General features: G+C 34.1%; 2 protein-coding genes across 3 annotated transcripts; both read left to right on the top strand.

The window, feature by feature from the left end:
• Positions 1 to 2,209: 2,209 nt before the first annotated feature.
• LOC148613936 (D-serine dehydratase-like) lies at positions 2,210 to 13,009 on the top strand. 2 transcript variants are annotated; one of them, XM_088587651.1, is made up of 8 exons: positions 2,210 to 2,316; positions 7,284 to 7,460; positions 8,322 to 8,602; positions 9,194 to 9,374; positions 10,837 to 10,958; positions 11,661 to 11,850; positions 12,094 to 12,202; positions 12,831 to 13,009. In XM_088587651.1, exons 2-8 carry the CDS (start codon positions 7,303 to 7,305, stop codon positions 12,918 to 12,920), a joined length of 1,131 nt encoding a protein of 376 aa, XP_088443777.1. In that variant the 5' UTR covers positions 2,210 to 2,316; positions 7,284 to 7,302; the 3' UTR covers positions 12,921 to 13,009. The 2 variants fall into 2 exon arrangements, with proteins under 2 accessions (XP_088443777.1, XP_088443778.1); XM_088587652.1 differs by lacking the exon at positions 2,210 to 2,316 and having other exon boundaries at positions 7,325 to 7,464.
• Positions 13,010 to 21,221: 8,212 nt separating this feature from the next.
• Positions 21,222 to 27,691, top strand: LOC148613935 (D-serine dehydratase-like). The gene is made up of 9 exons (XM_088587647.1): positions 21,222 to 21,376; positions 22,106 to 22,263; positions 22,582 to 22,719; positions 23,048 to 23,190; positions 24,301 to 24,481; positions 24,752 to 24,873; positions 25,099 to 25,288; positions 25,714 to 25,822; positions 27,561 to 27,691. Exons 2-9 carry the CDS (start codon positions 22,106 to 22,108, stop codon positions 27,648 to 27,650), a joined length of 1,131 nt encoding a protein of 376 aa, XP_088443773.1. The 5' UTR covers positions 21,222 to 21,376; the 3' UTR covers positions 27,651 to 27,691.
• The last annotated feature ends 125 nt before the right edge of the window (positions 27,692 to 27,816 follow it).

Here is a 27,816-nt window from a genome sequence, read left to right as displayed (position 1 = left end):
TTCTGTTTATCGGATACAACCGAAGACCTAACTAATATCAAATAGCGTAGGCGGTTTTCACATATGAAAGACCTGTTGTATGGGTAAAGACTTCCCTGGTAAAAACTGGGATGATTAGTTGGTTTTGTCATAGACCTGTAATTAAATTACAGGTATATGGTGTTATGAAGGCATTGATAAGTGTAATATATTTGAACAAGCAGAACTGATATTCTTTGGCACTTTCAAGATAGTAAATGTGTAAGTTTCAAGCGCGGATACCCGATCTATTTTAATATCCAATTAAACCGTTTTATTACTTCGTCAACGTAATCAGTTTTCTCATGTCTAATTTCTCCTTTAAAGAGTTAATGGATGCATGGAATACACATTTTTTTTTTCATTTATGCTATATACAAGTTTTTAATGTCACTTATATTATTGTATTTTGAAGATACCCCGCTATTGCTACTCCCCATTTGTCTTAAATTATAGTGTCCATTGTTAAGTATTAGTGCATGGGTATTTACGACAGCACTGGGTATTTACATTGTAACTGATGTCTTTCTCTCAGTCCATCTTCAGTTTGGGTCAGTATTAATTCCAAGCTTAATTGAATATGTTTCAGTGTTGACTACAAACCAGTAAGCTGAATATGCATTAAAAGCGTTAAATACAAGCAAATACAATTCGATTACGAAGGTAGTACGTTGAATATGTTTTAAGTGTTGAATATCAGGGCTAATGTACACATAGGGACGGATTGAAAGTGGATTTGCTAATTTTTCCACCAATTAACAATAGATTTTACAAAACCCAAGGACCCCAGCCCCTGAATCCACCACTGAGTACATTTGGAGCTTTTATCATAAATATGATTGACTGAAAATAACCACGCTGTATAATACAGTACTTGATTGGAATCGTTCTTTACAACGATATTGATCAAATAGTTGCATGAATGTAATGCAATATAAACGCTTCAAGATCCCATGCACACAAATGGATGTAGGTGGTAATGGCAGCTCTACCACTACCCATTAAAACATTCCTGCTTCCACAAACACATACGTATGTACATGCTAAAGTACACATTTCAAAAAACGTATTTCTATGACGGTGACGCAGGTCCATATATGCAGACTATTTTATTTTTGACTGAAAATGGAAGCATCAACTGATTTACGCCCGATACGTTTTTTTTTCCAAACAACTACACACATCACCACCTGAATTAGCAAGGAGTGTTTCTTTTATATAGATATCGTTTCCCTATAATACACGAATACATGAATAACAAGCATAATTTTAGGAGAGAAAACAAACTTTAGTAATGATTTCAGTAATGATTTGTTGCGGATTAATACGCACGACTACATGTAGTCCTCACATTCACGATAAAGAACTTACAAAACTTATTCTATTCATTTTTTCCACATTTGAAGAAAAAAATATGACATCGTTTACATAGTAGCGGGGGTGTTAGAACAGCGTGCGAAGGGAATTCAATCTTTGGTGCGTTTTTGGTTTTACGTTGGCGACGTATAATATTATTAGTAGCAAAAGGTAAGTACACACATGAAGGAGTTAAGACCGTATAATACAAAACAGAATAAAAAAAAAATAGGCATCTTCATGAACCATATAAAAACGCATATAAAAATACACTACAGAGGGCACAGAATAATTCGTTCCATGGATCGTGTTGCGCACAAAAATGGAACATCCGACGATCGAGTTTAATTAAAAGGTCACATTTTCTCGTATTTCCAGTGGTTGCAGACAATATTTATTTTCACTTGACTGATTTCAGTGTCGGATCTAGAGAGAGTTGACACCCCCTTTATATTGGAAAAAAATTGACATTTTCAATTGTAAAATTGACAAAAAATGGCTAATAATTTCCAAGCACATTTCTCTGAGGAACCCCGGCTCGCACCCTTCCTTTGCAGAATATTTGGACCCATCTCTGGACGTTTCTGTTACCTTTTCGAGATGCGCATTCAAGACCTAATTTCATATAATTTTCTTGTACATGTAAAAAGAAAACTGAAGAAATTTGAATTTACATATTTATAATTACTATAAGATGACAAGAATTAAGCTCTGTACATTGCATGTTTGAATTTCGTAGACAGTTTCCCGCTCTTTAATTCCTCTCATGAATCAAACTCAACAGTTACACTTACCGGTATATACAATGTACACAGGTACGTATGACATGTCAACAGTTACACCTACCGGTATATACATTGTACACAGATACGTATGATATGTGAACACTTTTTATCTTTGACGTATGCTGTTGTAAAGTTTATACATTTATGTCGTGAACACGTAAGTACACGACTTGTAGTTTGGTGAATTAATATTTGCTCATTGTTGTAAACACGGGTGCGGTTAGGGATGGACCAATAGATTAGTTCTGCAATCGCCTCAGTTAAATTCTTTCATAAGTCAGAGCTCTGCAGAAAAAACAACAGGCTCATGATAAATACAGAGGTCTACACATCATGATGCAGCAACCAGGTGTATGTATGTGAATACTGCACTGACCTATTGATGGCTTCAATATCTTTTATGCAAGTAATGTGAATAACACTGTATTGACTTCTTGATGGCTTCAATATCTTTCATGCAAGTCAATATAACAATAATGTAAATGTGATGAATTTATATGACAACAATCCAAGACGGATAAGGAGTCATGTACATCGACACTACACATCATCTAAGAAGCATGATGTCTCGATCCTAGATATTGGTCATCACAGGCTGTTTAAAGCAGTCTGTGTGAAGGTTAATATGAAGGAAAACGTTCATTTCTTCCACTCCCGTCAACAAAGGTATAGATACCATTAATCTGACCCAATAAAAAAATCCACCATAAAACAGTCACGAACAAAATTCCGCCTTATTTCAATGACAAATCAATACCGATTGATTCATATTACCATACTTCACCTATTGCATGAAAACTTTTCAACTACAAAAGGGTGTTTTAGGACCTCAAGATTGAGGACTTCAGGACTGAATTATACCACCTGACTGTTCCTGCCAAAGCTCTCCATTCAAATATGGTCCTTCCAATCATGTCATTACGGGATATTTAACCATAATTGAAAACGAATTTCTCATTAAAGTCCTTGATTAAGCTCCCAAATTCCATGGACCACGCTCTATAAATTAGAATTATAACTTTGAAATTCTTATAGATGCTGTGAAGAACAATGCTATAAAAATGGATAAAACTCGAACGAGAATACCATTTCGCTGTCAGAGTAGGTGAAAGCTGTTAGGTCTTTAATTTTGAAACGTATGATAGTTTTAAGTAGGTCAATGAATGCCGATGTTACATCAGTACTCAAAGATCTCGATATGGCCAAAACGTTAATGTCTTCAATACTTGACATGAATGTTGTTGTACCAACAAACAAAGCCCAAAACAACATCGTTTTTTGTCTGCAAGACACACTACATCCAATGTGTATTATCGGAGGTAGACATATAAAATAACAGCAATAATAAGACTTTACAGCTACAGCACTCCAAAGAAGAGATGGCGGAAAACCATAAATCCGTTCTATCCTCTTATGGTCTCTATTAAAGACGATGACTATAACCTTCCGTTTATGTATTGTATTCCAAAACTCCTCAAGATGCCATATAACAACGCTTCATACCTTGATCTGTAAAATGTACTACCAAGCCTCCTTCGAAGCTAAAATAACTTCCACACTTACAGAAGTAAATTATTGTCTTCAGTCTTACCACGACGCTTGTTACTCCCATAGTGGTACCAATTCAATGTAGATCCTGTAAGTCCAAAATCTTAAACCCTAAATGTTAGATTATTACTCTCCACTTATGAAGGAAATAAAGCGGAGAGTCAATCAATCAATTAATCATTCAATCAATCAATCACAGCATCAGTTGCTAGGAGATGCTGCCAAAGCGCTGGAATTAATGATCGACACAATATTTTTGTTTTCCAACATACGGTCGGTATTAGTATTACAATGAGAACAAGTTGACTCCGCTACTCGCTGATCTATTTCTTCACTTTTTATTATGCTGATTTGAAATCTGATCTGATCCAAAAGAAGGGCCATCGTTGTGCCAGACCTGTTTGTCTTAGGTTTCACTACACAGATGACGTGTTGTCTTTTAACAATCATGGTTTCGGGCAATTTGAGATGAAGGACATTACAGCCACTTTGAAGTTTGCCTATCTTGACCTAAACTTAGAGTTAGATCGAAAGGGAAAACTCATGACCAAACTATACAACAAGCGCGATGACTTCGCATTCCGTATTGTGAAAGTTTCTTTATATGTGGCAACATAACCTTCAGCAGCTGCTTATGGAGTCGAAACTACGTGGACTTTTTGTGCCGAGCTAGACTTCTTACATCTAGGCTTCTATAAACTGGAACAGGGTTATGTTGGTACATCACAACAGAAGTTTTATGGTTGTCATCATAAACTCGTGAATGTAATGCAGTGTTGAGAACCGATTTGTTCACCGCGTCATAGTTTTCCTTTTCTCTTTCGTCTACCCTAGACGTGACATTTTATGGGCAACTCGGCGGGTGTTTCTAGAAAAGCAGAGGACGCTTACCTTACCAATGCAGTGTCTGGTCCATGTTTCCAGTTTTTGCTCATTTACTTTTGTTCCTTTCTACATGTTATTTTGTTATTTCACGTTCTTTGTTGTATGTGTCTATTGTCGCTGTCCAATCGTTATCCTTGGAATATGTGTAGAAGGTGGGACTAAGGGCGACTAGTATACTCCCAAACTAGAGTTCGATTTTTATTACCAGATGTTAATAAATCTGTAACAACAAATAATACAATTTAGTGAATTATGATCTAACTTCAAATCACAAACATGCGAACTAAATATGAAATAATATCACAATCTACGCATACATGTTATTTATAATATGAAACATTTCATTAATGCTTAATAGTACAGCTACATGTATATCAATTAAATCTATAAAGCCACGCTCCCTTTTAACTTAAAAGTTACACTTTCAACACGGTGTAAATATGCAGTTGGAATATAAAAATAACACTATATTTGACCCTAGTACATATGCAAATTTACAAATACATATACAAGAATAAAGGAATGAATCCTTTTAACCAAAATTTACGCTACAAGGGAATGTTAATATTTTAATCTTATTTTTTGTCAATACATATTTATTTCATAAAACAATACATGTTTATTTAACTTAACAAATAAACACTCTGCTACATATTTTCTTTTGGTTTCCTTGATAACTCTTTCAGTACGGAGTTCAGGGATTTTTTTTCTTAACTAGAAAAACTAAGGATTACTGGTTTACTTATTAGATATTTTAGATCGCTACGCCCTTAATACAACACATTGACCAAGAACGGGGACATTTGACTGAACTTAACCTTTTCTAAGAATATTCTTAACTCATATACGTATATACTCTGTTCTCAATAGCACGAGGTCCCATTGTAATTATACGGTTTTGCTACAACAAGAGTATTGGGTGATGCACATTTTCAAAATTTATTTGGAAATAAATTCTTATTTTATTTCTTAAAACTCTATGTTAATAAATTATATACTATAGTTATATAGTAACTATATATGACTCATAGGCACCAAATGTAAACTTTGAAACCATTATTTGTATCAAGTTTTTTTTTCTGCAAGAACATGAAAATAAGCGACAAACTGGACTTCGGCTATTTGCAAAATTTTGGAAGGTTAAGATAGGAAAATTGCTGTCGATTGAAGATGTAATCAGGATTTAAAAGTTATTATGCTCTACCAAAAGGTAAGATGGTTATGATGTATCCATCAGCACCATGAAAACTAATTTATTCAACGGGTCATAGTTAACCTTTCCTCGTTTGTCTACCCCGGACTTGACTTTTTATGAGCAACTCGGCGGGTGTTTCTAGAAAAGCAGAGGACGCTTACCCTACCGGTGCACCTGGTCCATACTCCCAGTTTTTAGTGTAGTCCGAGTTGCTCATTTACTTTTGTTACTTTGTATGTATGATTTTAGTTACTTTATGTTCTTTGTTGTGTATGTCTGTTTTCCATGTCTGGTCTTTGTCCCTGGATTACATTCTTTTGATTACCGCTATAACCTTGGTTCCCTTGATTACTCTTTAAAATAAATCGCCTTGCGAGAATTTTAACTTGTGATAGTGTGATACAATGGGAACAATTAGCTACTTCCACTAAGAGTTAAAGATGCCGCATCAGATAGATGCGTAACCCACTGATTATATAAGATGTTGTACTGACTTCAGACAAAATGAAATTTCACTTTCCATGGCCTGTTTTTCATGACGGTTGAGAAAAACATTACCGACGTAAAGAAGTTATTGATTTCTTTTCTCTTTTACTAAATACACAAAACATATTTTCGTAAGGTTAAAAAAATATCCCGGTAATTGCACTTGTCTAATGTATATAGGTCTCAGTCTTGTATTCTTTGCCCCATAGGCTTCTATAGTATAGCATAAATTTTCACGATTTTTAAAAAAAAAAATAGACAAAGAGTTTCAATCGGTGTTTTTCAATTAAGGAAATGTCAAAAATAATTTTTAGGTCCATTTTAGAAAAAAAAAAGACACGAACTTTGGTACACCAGGACAGGTCAAACTAAAAATAGACTTTTTCTACTTTCACTTTTCTTTTGAATTCATAAAATAAACTCCTTTTCTGAAGCATTATTTTTTCTTGAAAGTACTGTTTTTCCTCAAAAACAAGTTATTTGTGTCATAGCTTGATATTTAATCTGTACATCTGATGAAAAATGACAGTCATTTGCCAAGAAACAAAAACCGGAAAAGACAAAAAGGAAGTGCACTATATATTTTTTAGTCTCCATGTTTTGAACGTACATCCGCTCAGGAATATGTAATACAAGACTGATACCTATAGGATTTTGAAATCATATATTTATTGATCGTGTTCGATAACATACACCAGGATTGCCTCTCTTTTACTACAAAGATTAACAATTCAGGTTATGTACAGTACCTCAACTGGTTATCTTAATAGTTACAGGCGCGGATCCAAGGACCGGCGTGGGAGTACGTATACACCTCCGTAAAACTGACAAAAAAAATTCTGCATGAAATCTTGAATTTCACAAATTCTACTCCAAAAAATTTTTTTGAGTCGCTTCGCTCGGCATTTAATTCGATTATCGCCCTCCCTAATATATATAGACTGAAATCTTGGATCCGCATTTTATTTAATAGATACTAAATAATTGCTACCTTTTGATCGTATATCTAGGTTGGTATAGTGTCAAACAATGGCTGACATAGAAAAACCTGATACAGTAAATGAAGTACTTACCCCGGCATTGCTCATAGACATCGACAGAGCAAAGAAAAATGCACAGAAAATGATCAACATTTGTGAGAACTTTGGAGTACAGCTAAGACCACATATGAAGACCCATAAAACTGTGTTGGTACATAAAAACTTATATCTAATACATGTATATTTAATTTACCGTTTACTGAAGGCCAATAGAGCTCCTTAAAGCCTATTTCCTCCAATTTTTTCACTGCTTGGTAAGGTTGTTTTCTCTGAGGCACATTCCCTGTTTCCGCGATCTCCTCAATAAAATATTGAGATGTGTAAAACATACAATCATATCGTCTCTCTATGTTACAAGTCCAAGTTTTGAACTGACCAAATAAACTGTAGGTTAATGCAATTAAAAGTATTTTTAGGTCCATATTTCAAATGGTGTTTTACACCATAATTTAAAATAGTGTGTGCATCTCTATGGCATTGAGATCTGTGTGTATCTGTCTGCGCCATGAGAACTGATTTGTTCAACGTAATTTCCTTCCGTCTTTCGTCTACCCTGGACTTGACTTTTTATGAGCAACTCGTCTGGTGTTTCTAGAAAAGCAGAGGACGCTTATCCTACCGGTGCACATGGTCCATGCTCCCAGTTTTTAGTGGAGTGGTTTTGTTGATTTGTGTGTATAATTTTAGTTTCTTTGTGTTCTTCATTAATTGTGTATGTCTGTTTTCCATGTCTGGTCTTTGTCCCTGAATTCCATTCTTTTGATTACCGCTACAACATTGGTTCCCTTGATTACTCGTTGACATAATTGCGTCGTTTTATCGCTCCCTATACATAACTTGAGACATTACCATGAGCAATTCACTGGGAGTTTCTAGAAAAGCAGGGGACATTTGTTTAATTACAACATGTACAAAGGTTCATAAATCTTAGATGCTCATTTGAATTGACTTTCTGTGATTGTTTTGTCTCCGTCAATAAGATTGTTTTTTTATTTTTTTAACTTGAAGACAACTTGGGGAACTTATGACCAACGGAACAAAGAGACGAATAGAAGTATCCACAATAGAGGAGGCTGAATTCTTTGCTAGAAATGGATTTGATGACATTCTGTATGCCTACCCTCTAATCAAACCGAACATTAAAAGATGCAAAAAGTTGGCTGAGTCAATTGAATCGTTCCATGTTATGATCGAGAGTGATCACGGGCTTGATGCTCTTCTTGAGTGCCCATTAGATAAGGGGAGGAAATGGTCGGTTTATCTGGAAGTTGACGATGGTTGCGGTAGAAGTATGTATTGATATTTATTATATCGTCTGCAGGGACAGATCCAAACAATTTGAAAAGGAGGAGTGTCAGCCGGGGGTTCATCGGAAAAAGGGGGTGCTAGGACATTGTTCGTCAATTTAAAACATGAAAAAGATAAATTCTTCTCCATTTTTTCCAATAAATAGGAGGAGTGTCAACCCATACACTCTGCTGGATCCGCCACTACTGGGCTGCATTCTTCAAACATGTTCAAAACAAAATTTGAAGTATGCTTTATTCAGTTCACTCGTAATGCACAATATTAATGAGATTAGGGTTTTCCTCGTGGATAATTTGTCTAGCATATTTCAATTAGGAGCGGATTGTGGGATTTTGAAAAGAAGGGTCGAAAGCATTATGTTAAATACTTGAACCCAAATTTCGAACTAAAGTAATAAAATTTTCCGAAAGGGGGGTTCCAATCCCCGTACCATCTAGAACCGCCACTGTTCAAGAGTAATCAATAATTCTTTTCATTGATTTTCATTTCCTTAACCTTTGATCCCCGCAAGGAAAAAAAAATTATCTGATATCATAATAATAATTAACTTTTTCGTTTTTTAAAATTCTTAGCTGGTGTTCCATGGGAAAGTAATGATGTACTAAGACTAGCTAGCGCAATATCGGATTCTCCAAACTTGATACTGTATGGAATATATTTATATAACGGGAGGTCATACCAATGCTCAAGCAAAGACGAACTACAAAAGTGTGGGAAAGATGCAGCTGAAAAGTTCTCAGCATTATGCAAGAGGCGAGTGATTTATATTTTCCCCATCACTGTCACTGTCATCAAAGAGTCTCATTCTACTGTTGACGGTAGTTAAAAAATATGATCTCAGACGATGCAGTTTTGAAAGATTTTATATTTTCACATTTCTTGACAAAATAATTATGACCCTTAAATGTCTGTAGCTAAATGATATTTTGAAAGAATCTTTAAGTCAGCAGTGGATCATTTCCCTACATATAATGTATGTCGTGAAAAGTAAAAGTGGAATGCCAATTTTCAGCCCGCAGTTCATAAGTACATATAGATATAGAGAAACCAGTGTTCGTCAATATTTTTTACAACTTTGAGAAAAGATCCATTTCTGACTTTTCAATGTCACAACAATGAGTTATTCACAATGGCATGATATAACTTATAATTGCTTACATTAAACTTTTACATTTAACTGAAATAATTGCTTTTCAAAAGGTTCTTTCTGCGAAAAATACAAAGGTACAACTGTCGACCGTAAAAATGAATTATGTTATAACTCCTTTGGTTATAGTCTATCCGGTTTATGCATTGACATTCGGGGTACATTACTATAAAACAAGTACTATCTTTAAAAAGATAGCCGACGCATTGTCTCGTTTTTCAGTCTATTTGTTAAAATAATAAATTCGATTAATGCAATAGGTAATGATACAAATTTACCCCATTAATAATTCAAAAATTCTGTAGTATATGTTTAGATTCTCACAATATTTACTGTCATTGAAACCCCTATTACATGGTAAACTGTGTGATTACTGTACTATGTTTCTTATTTCAATATGAATTATTTATTTGGTTCAACAAGTTAACTATTTACAATTATTCAATATATGAAATTTAAAACTTTTTGATTTTATATAAATATTTCAGACAAATATTCCACAAGGACCTTTGAATTTCGCGATTGCCATCAAGTTTATCCAATAAAATGCGAGGTTGTAAGCTCAACCGGTTACGTTGCCATTGTTAAGCTTCATACACGTAGGTGTCACGAGATGCAACAGCGAACTCAATATCGACTGCCTCGGAACCATTTGGAGATCGTGAAATTTTACAGTTAATGACACATTTATTATTACACAATACACGAAATAAAAATTTTGGATATAGTCCCCCCCCCCCCAGTAACTCGGTGGTTCAAACGTGGATGTCCAAGGATGACCTATAAAACACGACCATTTAAAAAAATATATCAAAATGGTATTTCTAAATTAGGTTCTTTTATAGTAGATATGGAAATTGAAGGAGAAAATTGCTAAAAATCATCGTCTTTACCCGAAATTATTCATCGTAATCACCAAATAAGTCAAATATCGTTCCCAAAATTTTATAAAATTACAAAATGTAATATATTATATAATAATACTCCATATTCTTTGTTTATGTCTTTTATAAGTTAATGAGTTAATTTCTTCACATTGCATTTTGTTTCTTTCGCTTAATTTTTCAGATTTTCCGAAAATAACATAAATTGTGGAGTTTTGTCAATTGGTAACACACCTAGCTGTTCACATCCTCATAGCAGCATGAATGTTGTAACAGAATTTCATCCTGGAAACTATATTTTATATGGTTTGTTTTTGCAGGTTTATGCGGGGGACCGGTGGGGACACAAACTTTTTTTTTCAATACTAAAAGTCTCGTTTTGGAGCCAAATGACTCGTTTTGGAATTAAAAATTACAACTTAAGCACGAACTCGTATCATATATCTACTGGTCTTCTGTTGATGGAATCCAAATTATGTCCTACCTGTCTTCCGAAGATATTGCTAAACTGTTGTAAGCTTCTTTCAAATTTATCTCATAAAGATATATTATCAAGTGTAAAATCCTTACACTCTTTCGATCAAATAATTGAGGACAAAATACCCCCCCCCCCCCACACCCAAAATAAAATGTATCAAGTACAAAAAGAGTGAACAAATTGACAAGAGTATACATTCTGTTTATGCAGAAGCGAAAAGCAGAATAACGGAGAAGTAAAATAAACTGATGTAAATGCACTTAAAAAAATAAAAACAAGCAAAAAAAAAGTCAATTAGTTTTGCACTTATACGCACTGTATTAGATAAAGGTCATTTTTTGAGTACAAAATCTGCCGGTGACGGACAGACGGAAGTGATAAGTTATAAGCATATTATACTGGTGTCTAAAATGGAAAGGGGGACCGTAATAAGTAATTCGGACTCACCATAATTTGAACATGTACAGAACTGGACATACGAAATAGACGCACTGATTTCTGAAATAGGCCTTTTTTAAACATAATTTTAGATGTTATGCAAAGCCGAATAGGAAGTTGTAGTCTGGATGAAATAGCGTGCCGGTTAGCCACACGTGTGATTGGTCACAAACCCGCCAATAATATCCTACTAATTGACTGTGGATTTCTTGCTCTGAGTATTGACGGAAAAGCAACTAATCCAGATGATTTCGCAACATTTAAAGGAAATCCAGACTTGAAGTAAGCATACCAAAACTAGTATAAGTTTTATTTCAGCTCAGGTAAGTTTACAAAAACAACATACATACAGGTTAACTACACCACGACTTGATTTAATATAAGTTTTGTGCACAAACATTGAAAATATAATGCTTATTTGCAAATTGCAACACGAATGTGTTACGAAAGTCTAAATAGTTGTATCAGTCAGCACGACTACTGGTAGATTATAGTTATTTTATTTTCAAGTTTATGAAATTGTAGGGTTTCCAGCTTTTCTCAAGAAATAGGCAAAGTTACAACGAAATCTGGAAAGAAGCTCGACTTCGAATCGTACCCTATAGGGTCAATGTTATTCATCTTTCCCTGGCACGTACGTAGATTGGAATTTGTAGAATTCCAATGGCTAAATATAGTATGCAATCGATTACCAAACATAGAAAAAAATGGAACTTTTGATGTTTTTGCAGTGCCAAAATTCCTGCATTATTTGAATCATTAGGTAATGATTTCACCAAAATGTGAAGCTAGTGGCAATGGTCCACTAGAAGTTAGGCAAACGTTTTCTCCTCGAATTTATCCAAATCATGAAAGGCAAATGACAAAGAAAATACACAAACAAAACAAAACAAAATAAAGAAAAAAGAAAAGAAAAACAGAAAACGGAAAAAAACTAAGGAAAGAAAACCGAGCCAAAAACAAAATACAGATTCCGAAACTATCACCAGAAAGATATTAACCCTGACGTCGCAACGAAACTAGGAGCATTGATCAAATCCCCCGAGAAGAAAAAAAATCCGCTTCTATAAAAACCACACACGGATACGCTTGTGTCTCGTTATCTATGGAAGAACCACATTTGGAATTTTTAAACCATTTTACACGTTCCAATCGTGAAAATTGACTTATCATACAACTTGTTAAATGATCGGAATTTACTAGAATCGAAGAATAGGATATTTGGGACGATTACAGATTTATATTATTTTAATATTTTTCAGTCATGCGCAACAGCATGTCTACATACAGTCTTCTACGTCCATTCCGGTGACCAGATCACCGATCTATGGAGACCTACCAAGGGATGGTAGACAGTACTCACGTGGAGTTGGACACTTGTGTCATAATTTATTCTTTATCAGAAAATATAAATTTTGACGTCACTATATATAGATCAGAATGGTTTTGAACAACATTGTTCCATTTGCCTTTTGATGTCAGTAAAACACCATGGTACCCTCTTGGATTTTCTCAAAACCGAAATTCTGATGGAATAAATGTCTCATTGGCATTTTTCCAATTCCTCTGTGTAATTATCATTTGGTGGTCATTTCTTCTTCCAGATGATAATACCCGTATGTCGTGCATACACCACACCTCCCTCATTTTGTGTCTGCTTTATTGTGGTAATGACACCTAACAACCACACAAAATACTTTCAATCGTTTGATAGAGGATAGAATGTTGAATCGACATTTCATTTTTGCAGAGAAGTCGGTTTCACGAAAACTATGTGCATGTTATTGTAATGAATATATACTTGTTTGGTTATCCACAAAAAATAGCCATACTAATTCTATATTTCAGAGAACAATCAGACGATGCTTGCTTTTTTTATCAGATTTATCCATTATAGATCATAAACTCGTGTGTTGTCAGACGATGCTTGCTTTTTTTATCAGATTTATCCATTATAGATCATAAACTCATGTGTCGTCAGACGATGCTTGCTTTTTTGATCAGATTTATCCATTATAAATCACAAACTCATGTGTCTATATAATGAATGTTGATTTGTAATTCACTGAATTGGTAGTAAGTAGTAGTGGGAATATACTTTCTATGTGCTGCCCATTTGATATGACCTGCCTGGTTTCTACTGTCTCTAAAAAAAAAAAAACTCGAACATCTCATTTAAAAACAAAAAACAAAAAAACGAAACGTTGAAAACAGTAAGAACTGCACTGCCATTCAACCCCGAACTTCGGAAACTACAATTGTTAAACAGTAGGATGTGGTCATGAACATTGATGATTGTATTTCATATGTTGTTTTTGTAAGTTTTTTACAACACATTTTATGCTGTGATTAAATAGTCTAAAAGGGATTTCACTATACAGGAAATGGGTAACGAATTGTAGAGAGAATATCGGAAAGAGTAATTATCCTTGAAATATGGCTCAGCGCCACAGATCTTGAAAAATTACTTAATTGTGAGAAAAATCTAAGCTGATTGTGACGTCATCCATTTTGAAGACTTTAATTTGAGTTACCATGGAAATAAAGAATATTCTCAAACTTGATTTCTTTCAAAGTTTGGTGGTGCTCATTTATCTGCGGTTTTTAATTAAAAAAAGGCACTATTTACATGCAGTACACACACTATGACGTTCTTTATACAAGTTTTGTCAATGTTTCTTTGTTATAACGACACTGACGTTTATAAGAACTATAAAGTAGTCATCTGTATGGTACACTTACAAATGTTTTATAAGTTCGTTCTTTCTATACAACTTTTTCAAATCTTTGTCGTAATGGTTCGTAGCAGTCGATTCAAAATTGTTTAAACAAAATGCCTTATGAGATATATTCAAGTTGCACCGTATTTTATATGAGGTTTATGTATGGACGGTTGTGGTGAGGCCTCCACTATTCCATATCTCTTACGGTTTTGGCCAGACTACAACGCATCAATAAAATGAAAAACGCAAACACTTTCAAAAAGATAACATGACATGTCTAAAAAAACCAAAACTAACAAAAACACAACAAAAACAAACAAAAAAGAAGAAAAAAATGCAAATTATAACGAAACTTCTCTGCGTTGAATCACCAAATCTTCATATCTCAAGCAAAATAATAATTTTCCGGTACATCGTTTAGAATATGTTACATTCCATATCCTGTAAGTTTGTACAACATATCTTTGCAATATTATACCTTGTATCTCCATATAACACAAGCCATATCATTATTATAGTAGGTATATGGAACAATTTACATAGAAATTAAAAAGTTAAAAAATAGAAAATGAAAGTAATCAAGGGAACCAGGATTCCAGCGGAAATCAAAAGAATTTAATCCAGAGACAAAGATCAGAAATGGAAAACAGACATACACAACAAAGAATATTAAATAACCAAAATAATAGGATCAAAGTAACAAATTACTTCATTAAAAACTGGGAGCATGGTTTATTTTTATGCTTAATTTATTATATTGAACTCAGTCCTTTTTTGTGTTGAATTTTATGGTATATATTTGTGTTTTAGACAAATTTTGGTTCTATGAAACTACTTAAACCCCAGAGCGCTTATTAGGAACAATAGCTTCTGTGGATGTTTTCATGAGTTGGAGTTTTTTATTTAGTGATATTAAAATTAATCTAAACTGGTATATTTGTCTTTTTATAAACTAGTCAAAGCAGGCTCGGTGTGTTTCTTACTCTTCAATGAAGTTTTATAGACTTCCACATTTTACAGTTTGGTAGAGATGTTTTTTCCTGTACACATCACTTCTTTCCACTTTTTAAAATAGTTTATAATGAACCTTTGTCAATTTTTCAATAAATCATGAAATCATTGCGTGTGAAACGGCGAAACTAATGAAATTATGAAATCGCTTTTCTAAAGTTTTAACTTAACTTTGCGTTAAAACATAATCTAAACTATTTGTCAACAGCAAACCTATTCATTTTTCAATTCAGGAATGGCTGCTAAGACACCAGTTTCATAATTTTTCAATAAATCATGAGTTCATTGCTTGTGAAACGGTAAAGACAGCTTAAACAAATAGTAAAAGCTGAGATGAAGGTAATTACTCACATACTCTTCTAACAACTTTTGCAAAAAAAAGGAAACCGTGTCTTGCTTTCTTTTAAGACTGTTATGGCTTACATGTAGGTCGGTCAGTACAGAACTACTTTTTGAAAAAAAAACCTTATTTTACAGAGGTAAAATTGTCCGAAAATATCAATTTTCAATTTCTTAAGAAAACTTGAACTGTGTTTTTTTTCTTTAAAATTGATGCATTTTAAATGAGAGCTTGATCAAAATTGCTGGTTGATAACAAATTATTAGAAATAATAAAACGTAAACAGCGGATTCAATACTTAAAATGCATTTTGTTGATGTTGCTGGCATTGTATAATAAAACATTAACTTGTTAAGCTGTTTTAAAATAATTCTTATGTGTTCATACTTAACAAACCCATATTTCTTTTCTCTTTTTTTTTAAAGTAAAAACCATACATATTTGTAAAGTGTATAATTAATCTCCCCTTTTATAGGAGAAATCCTTCTCTGTCACAGTTATTTATTGGTTTAGAAGGTGTTTATTTATTTTTTATAAAACTACTGATAACATAAACTTTATGACTTATTTACACAGACAAAATTATTTCACTTAATTTTCACTTGAACTGAGCAAATAAACTTTAAGACAGTGTTCACGTGAAATTCTGGTCCCAGACACAGTATGATAAGGTACAATACTAGACTAAAATGTGTGTGGTGTCCAGTTTCAACCATAAAACGAGATATAACATATTTTAAAAAGAATACCATATTTAACGACCTTGTTGATTGTATTCTATTAAAAATTTCAAAGGTTCAAATGATCATTGACTATGCATATATCATATACTTTCTTAGGCTTCAGTTTTAATATGGGAATTATGCAAGTATACTTACTGGTCAATGAAAAGCTTAAAATTTAATTGATGCGTCGACATTGAAAACTCCTTTTTTTATTTACAATGAAAAGCTTAGCTGAATTATAGAAAAAATGCAAGGTACGCAAATTACTAATAAGGTGTTTTTAAGAGGATGTCCATGGAAAAATCAAAGAGATCTTATGATATGGGTTGCCCAGGGTAAATTTCATCCCACTGATTTTTTTTTGGTTCCAATGTAATGTATATATTATATATATGTCAAATAGTATGAAGTTTGTTTTAAGCCGACAATGGCACAGAAAATGATTTTTAAATTCCCTAACAAAGCAACCAAATTTTGCTCAAATTAAAGAGTTATTTCCCTTTTTTTCAATGAATTATTTCAATGTTTATATATAATGTATTTGCTTCAATCGTTGCAGTTAATCAAAAATCAACTTTCCACTATGAAAAAGGATGCATTTGTGATACATGTATGAAAAAAGTGATTATTTAAAACACAATTTGTCATGTGCAACCCACTGTTTGTTTGTTTGTTTTTTTGTTTTTTTGTTTTTTTTGTTTTTTTTGTTTTTTTTTGCTTGTACAAACTCTTAAAGGAGAAACATAAAAAAGAGCTTTTATATGACATTTCGTATACATTGTACAAAAACAACAGTAACTTAATGTATCCACCTGTCTCTGTCAAGATTTTCATAATTTCTATTCCATTTTTATAGAAATTTTGAGAATAATCAAGGAAACCAAGATTCTAGCGGAATCCAGGGACAAAGACCAGATATAGATAACAGATACACACAACAAAGATCATAAAATAACCAAAATAATACTTACAAAGGGATAAAAGTAAATGGGCAACTCGGACTCCACTAAAAACTGTGAGGATGATCTAGATGCACAGGTAGGGTAGGTATTCTGAAAAACGCGACTATACTCATAGAAATCTCGGATACCCACCACCAAAACACACTGTAAAGGCATTGTGGACTACAGAAGATTTTTACCATTAACGGTTGATATTATATACGTTTTAAACGTTTATCTAAATTCCTTCGTCTTTATTTCAAGACAATGACACTAGTTTATTTTGATATTTTTTACGACAGAAGCCAAGTTGCTTACAATTCCAGGCAAGTTCTCGAAATAAAGAAAATTGTCATTAATCTACAGTTTATTACTATTATACAGAAAATACATGTTACAGGATGAAAAATTATTTTGACAACAGAAAATTCCGCATATTCACATATACACTAAAAATATATTATTCTCCAGAAGTTCTCATATTCCTTGATTGATACGGATTGGATACACATGGCATAGGGGAACAACACAACAGACAACAACAAGCGAGGAATTCTCCATAAAGCAATAACTTCCTGTAGAGGCAAGCTATACAATAGTCAACCTATACTCAATCTATAACCTCGGGCCACACTGTCCAGAAACTCGGACCATTGTTCAGAACACGATAACTTCCTGTTAAGGCAAGTTATACTAACATCAATAATTCACAATAACCTCGGGCCATATTGTCCGGAATACAAATACTTCCTGTTAAGTCAAGTATACGTCAAAACGACCAAGAAACATAATCAACAACAACAACGAGTTAACTTCCAGTTACGGCATGTTACGACTCTCAAAAACAATATTCGTCTTGCGTCACCTGTAAAAAAATCACATCCCTTAGCCACATAAAAAAAATTCCCGTCTTACATGAAGTCTGCAACCGTATATTCCTCAATATCAAATCTCAATCCTTTATTTAACTGACTAACCCATTGTATTCCACAACTAAATTTCAATCTTTAATCACCAAAACTGAAAATTAAAGTCCTTATATATTGTTCAACACCAATTCAACACCAACTATGTTAATTATCATATCTTACATAACTGACCAAAATCAAGCACCAATTCAATACCTACTTAGCACCAATTTCCAATAAATCAAAAACTTTCACAAAAAACCTAAAACAACATCCTATATGGGTAACATTATACTGTAATTCATCACCTTTCCTACAACAAACTACTTAACATTTAAAAGAGGTAAACCTCTGGATATAAAAATTATGAAACAATGACTAAAACAAAATATGCTTATCTAGACATGCAACTAATTATCATGTACTCACGTTTAACCTGATTACTAGAAGTAAATACTAAAGAATATTAATTATCAATCCTCAATTTAAATTTGTGCACTTGATAGGTTGTTCTCACATTCTTGCTCTTTGTTGTCTATTTTGACTACAATTTACGATATTCAAGAACTTTTTGTTCCGCGCTAGAATTCTTAAAATTAGACTCCTGTAACAGTGTTATATTGCTACAAGAATGAAGTCATCACTACAGAAGTTTTATGGTCGTCATCATGAACTCGTTGATTGTTACGGTGTATCCATCTGCACCACGATAACCGATTTGTACAACGTGTCAGAGTGTTCCATTCCTCTTTTGTCTACCCCTGACTTCACTTTTTATGAGCAACTCGGCGTTTTTTTTTTTTTAGAAAAGCAGAGGACGCTTACCCTACCGTTACACCTGGTCCATTCACCCAGTTTTTAGTGGTGTCCAAGTTACTCATTTACTTTTGTTGCATTGTACGTGTTTTGATTATTTTATGTTCTTTGTTGTGTTTATTTGTTTTCCTCGTCTGGTTTTTGTCCCTGGATTACATTCTTTTGAATTCAGCTCGAATCAAAATCAAATAAACGGACAGACATACAAACAAACCGTCCCGTGCAGGTCCGGGTGACAAAAGAATAGGCCTGCAGCAGCGCTAAGCATGTCGTAAAAGGCAGACTAAATAGTGCTCAGAAACCTAGCAAGTGGGATGAGTGCCCCAGGTGGTGGAATGGGGTACCCCTGGCATGTTACATGCTGGTATTCTCAAGCTATAATACGGAAAACCTGACCGCAAACCATAGTGGTGCACCGTGTTGGGAAAGATGCCAGGTTCCGCTCGAATCAAAATCAAATAAACGGACAGACATACAAACAAACCGTCCCGTGCAGGTCCGGGTGACAAAAGAATAGGCCTGCAGCAGCGCTAAGCTTGTCGTAAAAGGCAGTCTAATAGTGCTCAGAAATCTAGCCGGGGGCTAGGCGCTCTGCCCACAAAGCAAGTGGGATGTGTGCCCCAGGTGGTGGAATTCGGTACTCCTGGCATGTTACATGCTGGTATTCTCAGGCTATAATACGGAAAACCTGACCGCAAACCATAGTGGTGCACCGTGTTGGGAAAGATGCCAGGTTCCTCGCTGGTTAAAGAACCCTGCTAGGGTATTCGTTTGGAGTAGGAACATTTGCGCTCAGCCACAGGTGCCTAAATTGCCCAACCTTGCCCACCCCTCTATTTTTCAAGTGACAATCATAATTTGTCGACCCTATTATCCTTGTGGCCCATTCTGTTTTTCATGTTCATTTTATCATCCATTTCATGTTCATCGTCTGAATATAGCTGAAATATTACTGCGCGGACGTTAAACCCCAACAATCAATCAATCAATCAACCATTCAATACAAGCAAACCAAATAAAACAACAATGTAGTCAAACCAAAGACTATTATTTATAGTCAATGCTTCTCCCCACTCAAGCAGAACGCCGCATATAGAAGATACAATGAAAAATGGCAGACTCGGTGTCCAAGTAAGCGATATGCGTATCTTCGGGTTTTTGCTTCTGTGGGTTAGCATTATAAAAATTGCTAAATCTGTCGCACTAGTTTTAAGCAGGAACTGGTTCGATTGATTAAACGGTTGACATCTCGTATTGAATCTGCCATAGGACGTAAACCACTATTAATCAATCAAACAATCAATCAATCATTCAAATATATTTATAAATTTGTAAGTCCATACACTTGGACATGCTCTTCCTATCAGATATGCGGCCAGACTAGTATATAAATACTATGATTAGAGAAATTTGGACCAGTTTTCTTTTGCGATGTACTTGGTTCCACAGTTATTAATTGATAACGTCAACGTCCGCTCTGGTATGATTGCAACAACAGATTGTCCTTTTATTTATTTTTATCGCTGACATTCTGCTGTGGTGTTTGTATTATAGACATTTTTTCGCCACCTCTGTCGTAGTAACCGAGTCGAATATCGAACATCGAATATCCAACGTACTTGATCTCGGTGTCGTAGTATTATTTCGAGGTCATTAAGTGTAAGTGTTTTTAAGAATCGGGCAAAATGAGAAAAGTCAGAAACATGCATGTCAAAACACCACCGATTTGACAATAAAATATCTCTCAAGATTGCTTCTCTTCTTTGAAAAGACCTGTTTTTGATCTCTAGATCATTGCATTTGTTCAGATTTTTTTCAAAACAATCTTAGAAAAATTAGGTTTTTGACAGAGTTATCTGCCCTTGTAATGTTCATTTTCAGTGCATTTCAATGAAATATAACTCAATGGTACAGCATGATATGGAAAATCTTGTCTCTTTTTCTTGATTCTGATGGTGAAATAGTCAAATTAAGCTATCAAATGATGGTTTTTTTTTGTTATACTATGTTTTACCCACCGCCCAATTCTTACAGATACTGACACTTAAATTTCTTCTTGAAGGTAGCTCATAATGTACGTATCGTTCAGATTTGTGACTGCCCAACCATATGAAAAATTCATAGTAATTCGTATCAGACTGACACAGGAAAATAAATGTTTAAACACTTGCTCGCCAAGTTGTATAAATCAAAGTACAAACAAATATCATCGTTTTGTTCAAGTACAGTATGTGTTGGAATGTCTGTACATTTGTAATGGATTTATATAGAAAACGGAACCTCCAAATCGAGGTTATCTAAACAACGTATATAAACAAAGATAACGACTTAGATCCGCGGAGACGTAAGTATTTCTGTACTATTAATATATTTTCTTCCAGTGAAAGTTTTTTTCTATTCGTTAACAATTCTTTGCCACATGCACTGAATACATTAATATTATAAACTAACTATTCTCGACATTTCACCTGTAAGCATGTATATGTAGATGCGTGAACCAGATTTGAAGTCTATTTTTAGAATCATATTGTCCAGTTAAGGCAGAGCGTTGCATTAAGGCCCCGAGAAAAAATGAATTTTGTTACCTTCAGGTCATTCTGGGATTAAATTTGGAAACATTTCATTTTATTCATATTTTGTTAATATGGATTAACCTAATTTAAAATATAAAATATATTAAATGGAACGGACCAATGGCGGATTCAGAGCCCGTATTTTAAAAATTGGTTGGGGGTAGCGGTTATAGGGTTTCCAAAAACGGGGAGTCAAGGTATTGTTTGCTCATATGTGCCAAAATAAACTTTTTTTTTTCAACAAAAGGGGGATTCCAACCAACGGACACCCTGGCTCCGCCAGTGTGAACCATACTATAGTATACGGTAAAAGTGTAAATACATTTATCATGCTGGCACATGTACATGTAGCATGTGACTATTATATAATAGATATATGGCAGCTGTTACACTACAAATATGATCAATTTGTCGGAAATCAATAAATTTCTAAGATTTTTACAATTTTTGCCTGATCAAAGCTAATACAACTTCATACATATGATTCAATTGTTTTAAAGATGGCGGCCGCCAATAAGCCAGAAACGATACAAAATGTTCTGACTCCAGCATTTCTGGTGGACATCGACAAAGCAAAACGGAATGCACAGAAAATGGTCAATATCTGTGAAAGACTCGGAGTGCAACTGCGGCCGCACATGAAAACCCACAAAACTGTGTGAGTACTCTTTATAAAGTTCTACGTTGGGGTAAAACAATTTTTTTTCAATCGTGAAATACTCGGCAATTTATTAGTATTAGGCTGTCATACGATTTTTATGTATCATTTAAAACACACACACAAAAAAAAAACCATGTAATATTTTGAATAGTATGATTGTCATTTCTAACTCACAAGACTTTGAACGTCATGTCTCATCGTGTTGGCGACACGGCTAAACTAAAATTTTGTCTTTTTTTAACATCCACTTATACAAATTGAAGAATAAACTATTTTTTTCTGATTCTAATGAATATTTATCATTCTACTAATTAGAGAACTCGGTGTCATGATGACCAATGGAACAAAGAGACAAATAGAAGTATCGACGATGGAGGAGGCCGAATTCTTTGCTAGAAATGGATTTGATGACATTCTGTATGCCTACCCTATTATCAAATCAAATGCTAAAAGGTTAGATACTTACGATATAACTAGCTTTCTATCATTTTTGTAGCTACATGTTCCTACCACATTACCAATCAGATTTTCGAAGTCATGCATGCACATAGTGCATTTATAAAAACTGCTGGAAAACAATTTTGAACTATTATTAGAAAATTATAGAATTACAGTTTATCCACGAGACAATTCCCTTTAACACTATAAAAAAATAAATCAGTTCTGTACAGCAATATTCAATGTATATGTGTACGATTTGGGCATTGAATTTAATACCAAACTGGTAACCAAGATGAAAAAAGAAGTATTTCAAATCATTGTTCGATTGTTATCTATCCAGATGCAAAAACCTTGCAGAGTTTATTAACTCATTCCACGTGATGATAGACAGCGACCATGGACTGCAAGCTCTACTGGACTGCCCACTGACTGACGGCAAGAAGTGGTCCGTCTACCTAGAAGTAGATGACGGTTCTGGTAGAAGTAAGTAGAAAGCCATACGTTTGAATATTGCTGTGTGCTTGTGTTCGTGTTATAAAGGAAACAGGGCGATAAAGGGTATTATTGGCCTAAAATTCAGCTGAATATTAATCATAAAGTGTTGTATAATTTAATTGTGATTTGGACACTTGAATTCATCACAAATGAGAAAACATAAAGACTTCTGACAATTCTTGCATTTAAAAGACAGAAAAATTGCTTGAAATTTACCACTTTCTTGTCATAATTGTGGCAAGGAAATGGTGTCAATATCCCCCCCCCAAAAAAAAAAAAAAAAAAAAAAAAACAACAACAACAACAACAACTTCATAATCAGTGAATACCTTCATTATTACATAGTAATGTGATGTTTCTTGGGTGTGGACATAGGAACATATTTTTGCTGGATGTAAATATATCCGGAAAAAGAAAAACAACAACAAAATTTACAATCCTCAGCAGTTTTTGCTACATTACGTAAAATTATGGCACCATTAAAATGTCATTACAATGAACTAATGCCACAAATTATTATTTTTCCTAACATTTATATATTTTACGATGTTACAAACAACTTTTATATTATTACAACAAAGTTGATATGTTGGGCAATATTCATTGCTTAGTGTTCCTACACCTTTGTATCGATTTATAAAAGTTTAAAAATACCTTCAACATTGAAGTTTGAACAGTGAAACACACAATTCCTCATATAATATAATTTGACTACATCAATATTTAAAACATTCATGTTCGGGAATTGAGATGCGTGACGTGGTAACTGCACTTAAATTGTATATCATTGCAACTAGACAAACTAAGCAACGCTTACTGAAGGATACTCCGCTCACCACCCAAATACTCATATGGTCAAAATATAGATGTCAAACTTGATGTTGCTGTCGCTTTAGTCCAAATTCGAATCCCACAATATAACATACCTATATCCGTTAGAATATCAAGTTGCTGTGCCGCATTGCAGAAAGAAAAGTCTGTGATAGACGAACGAACGAACGAACGGACGGACGGACAACATGATAACTATATACTGGCAAAGGGAGTACTAGTATACAAATTAAATGAAGCGAAACACTGTGAATACATCGTTTTCAGCTGGAGTACCATGGGATAGTGAAAACTTCATAAAACTGGCTCAAACATTATCTCTGGCATCTGTCACAGACTTCCATGGTTTATATCTGTTCAATAACAAGGCTTATGGCGGATCTGGAAAAGATCACTTACAGAAGTCGGGCAAAGATGGGGCTGAGCTGCTAACTTATCTATGTAAAACGTTAGTACATGTAGTACATTTTTTTCTTTTCGACTTATTGCTAATGGTGATAGTATGTATTTGCAGAAAGATTCATAATTCTTAGATCCAGAATCTTCTATCGTTGAAACAATGTTCGTTGATAAATTCCAGATATATCCTTCACAATATAGTTTGTGTTTTATTTAAGTATACACAAAAAAATATGCAAAAAAAAATAATAAAAAAAATGATAACTCTGTTCTTCACATAACTGCGGTATGTATATATAGATCAACTTTTTTCTTTCAGCCTAAAAGACAACAACGTTGAGTGCAATGTTTTAGCCATTGGTAACACCCCCAGTTGTTCACAGCCCGATGCCAGTATGAACGTTGTGACGGAATTCCACCCTGGAAATTATATTTTTTACGGTTGGTCTACCATAAGGTTTTCCTGTATCTCTAAAGTAATTTTTCTCAAATTTCTCATTGAATATCTTTAGTTTACGGAAGCCGAGAGGAGACACAAAAACACTGGAATTTTTTTTTAATTGAGATCACGATAAAACAGTACCGTTATCTCGAGATCTCGATAAAAAAATAAATCGTTATCTTGATAAAACGAGTCTGTTAGTCTCGAGAGTTTTCCTACTTCAGATACACAGCAGACTACAATAGGAAGTTGTACAAAAGAAGAGGTGGCATGTCGTCTGGCGACTCGTGTGATTGGACACAAACCCGCCCAGAACATGTTGCTGATTGATTGTGGATTTCTGGCTCTTAGCTATGACGGAAAAGAAGATGAACCAGACAAATTTGCGACTTTCCAGGATAATCCAGATCTCAAGTACGATATTGTTATTATCAGTAATATTTTGGCACTTTTTCATAAAGTCAGGAATGTCCGTAATCCGAAAGCGTTGTTTGATCAAACGATCTATTAGTTTAACAAAACAGGGGTATCTTGTCAGACTGAATAACCACGTAACGACACACCTTGCTTTCACATTAGGACGTACAACCGCATACTGACATCTACACATTGCATTGCATTATCATAACAATTGCATGCCGGCAGGTCAAAGGCAAAGCTTGACGGACGGGCGCACAAATATACGCCCATGAAATTGGGGAAAATATTTTTTGCATAAAATCTCCCATCAAAACGTTCTTGACTCGTTTCACTCAACTTTGAATTTTGTTAACGCCATCTCTAACCTAAAATCCTAGATCTGTCCCTGGTATGTATTTACAAAACATGTTATTTTTCAGAGTACTTAGTTTTTCTCAAGAAATCGGAAAGGTTTCTACAGTTTCTGGAAAGAAAATCAATTTTGATTCTTACCCAATAGATTCTATGTTGTACATTTATCCATGGCATGTAAGTAAATAATGAGGAATTTAAGGCTCTGAACTGTTCCGCAATTTTCCATACAATACACGAAAAGCCGTTTTTGTATAACAATCTTGCTACGTCAGCCTTACTTAAGGAGGTAGACCTATGGTAAGGGACATAACTCTTGTAATCAGTGATATGTTTGTATCATATCCAATTTCACCAAAAAACAGAATGAAATCCTTCCAAGGTACTTTGATGCTTACTGGAGATTGGTGTAAAATGCTGAATACAAACGTTCCAATGATTTGTAAGAGTTGTGTCCCTTATCCTGGGTCTAGCTTCTTAATTCTATGGAACAATTTGTACATACAAAAGAGAAGACAAACGCTAAAATAGTTTAAAGTTACATGGATAAACGGTTTCGAAAGAAATCAATAAATTCAGGGGTGCCTTCTTCAATTTCATTCATTTTAACATAATTCACTCATTGTTTATAGAACATATCATTATTTCGTTTGCTTACCATTCCAGAGCACCTGATGTCACGCGTTTTTTTATGGGAGTTCGTATTGCTAGTGCTTTAGTTTTTTGTGTGACGTCTTGTTTCCAAATCTTTAATTTTTATGTGAAATCAATTCTATTTTGTTCATTACATCGTGTTTGTTTCCTGTGTTCACGTTCAGGCCATGTTTGGGATTTTGAATTATCACACTGCTGACGCTTCGGTATTTTTTGCCGATATTTGTAATTGATATTATGATATAAATTACATAATAATACATCAATCATGCAAGATTCCATTGGACTCGTTCTAATAAAACATAATTACAAAACTAGACCCTAAGCATGAAAGACTATCATACGGAGGTTATAACTTCCAAAAACTCTGCAGTACTATAAGAGAACAAAAAAAACTATAAGAGTCCTTGTTTGCTTAAAGAGAAAAAAGTGTTAATGGTCAATGTGTAAAGCAGAAAACAAACTTACAAGCCGTTAAGTACCATTCTATGTAAGAATCAGGCAATGGTAGGTATATAATTTTTCTCATTTTGGTCTTTAATGCCTTAAATACATTCAATACATCTAAAAAAAAATGAAAAGCTATTTAAATTCGTCATGAAGCATCTGTGACCTAGATGTTTTTACTGCTTATACAGGGAAAAAGTGCTTAAAAATTTTCCTGCCATTTTTGACCTAGTACATTTAAACTTTATTTGACCTATCTGTACCTTAAAAAGGCAAACTTCATCAACACTTTGATGGTTGTTTCTGGGGGTTATGACCTATCTATACCTTAAAAAGGCAAACTTCATCAACACTTTGATGGTTGTTTCTGGGGGTTATGAGATATAAAGGCTCGGGTAATAACATAATATCTCTGCGTTTTTTCTTCAGGTGCAGCACCTTATACGCATTTTGCCTGATTCTTAAACAGAAAAGTACTTCAAACACAGTCAAAGCAATCTGTGAATATTCAGTGACTGTGTGTTAGCTCAGCATATTCGATGTTTCGAAAAACAAAATAAAACAAAACAAAACGATAAGTATTATACAATTTCGCTTTTAATATTTTTCGCTCTTATCTGTTCTCCATGAAAAATGCGACAATTAGTATACCGCGAAAATTATAACTTTGACAGTAACTTTGAAAAAATTCCCACTCCCAGAGTTTGCATATGTGCAATTATTTGAAACCTATTCATTTTTTTTTCAAGTCGAAGTTATTCCATGTAAATCCGTGAATTTTAAAAAAAGTTACGTTCTTGTTTATTTTTTTCAGTCATGCGCAACAGCTTGCCAACATACGGTTTTCTACGCCCACTCCGGCGACAAAATCGTCGATATGTGGATACCAGCCAAAGGATGGTGATTTATTTGGTTGTATTATTTATAAAAAAAGGATAAATCGTGTAGTGTATGTTTTCTTTGTTAGACACACCTACAGGTACTTGACGAGATTTTTTATTAGAATTCATAATTTTAACTATCTCGTCAATCGCCTATGTCCACGCTACTGCATGAAGTTGTCAATTCAC

The sequence above is a fragment of the Perna viridis genome, chromosome 6, assembly GCF_037379345.1.
Source record: "Perna viridis isolate PV_CMFRI_1.1 ecotype Kerala chromosome 6, ASM3737934v1, whole genome shotgun sequence".
Taxonomy (NCBI): domain Eukaryota; kingdom Metazoa; phylum Mollusca; class Bivalvia; order Mytilida; family Mytilidae; genus Perna; species Perna viridis.
Note: the sequence above shows the minus strand (reverse complement) of the source record. Positions and strands in the feature narration are given on the sequence as shown.

Bases quoted from the DNA above. Each gene is read 5' to 3' on its own strand.
- LOC148613935 (XM_088587647.1), top strand. From the start codon at position 22,106: ATGGCGGCCGCCAATAAGCCAGAAACGATACAAAATGTTCTGACTCCA. The intron at 22,720-23,047 runs GTTAGATACTTA...TTATCTATCCAG, and splicing joins ATCAAATCAAATGCTAAAAG to ATGCAAAAACCTTGCAGAGT. The intron at 25,289-25,713 runs GTACGATATTGT...GTTATTTTTCAG, and splicing joins CAGGATAATCCAGATCTCAA to AGTACTTAGTTTTTCTCAAG.
- LOC148613936 (XM_088587651.1), top strand. From the start codon at position 7,303: ATGGCTGACATAGAAAAACCTGATACAGTAAATGAAGTACTTACCCCG. The intron at 7,461-8,321 runs GTTGGTACATAA...TTTAACTTGAAG, and splicing joins ATGAAGACCCATAAAACTGT to ACAACTTGGGGAACTTATGA. The intron at 12,203-12,830 runs GTACGTAGATTG...AATATTTTTCAG, and splicing joins TATTCATCTTTCCCTGGCAC to TCATGCGCAACAGCATGTCT.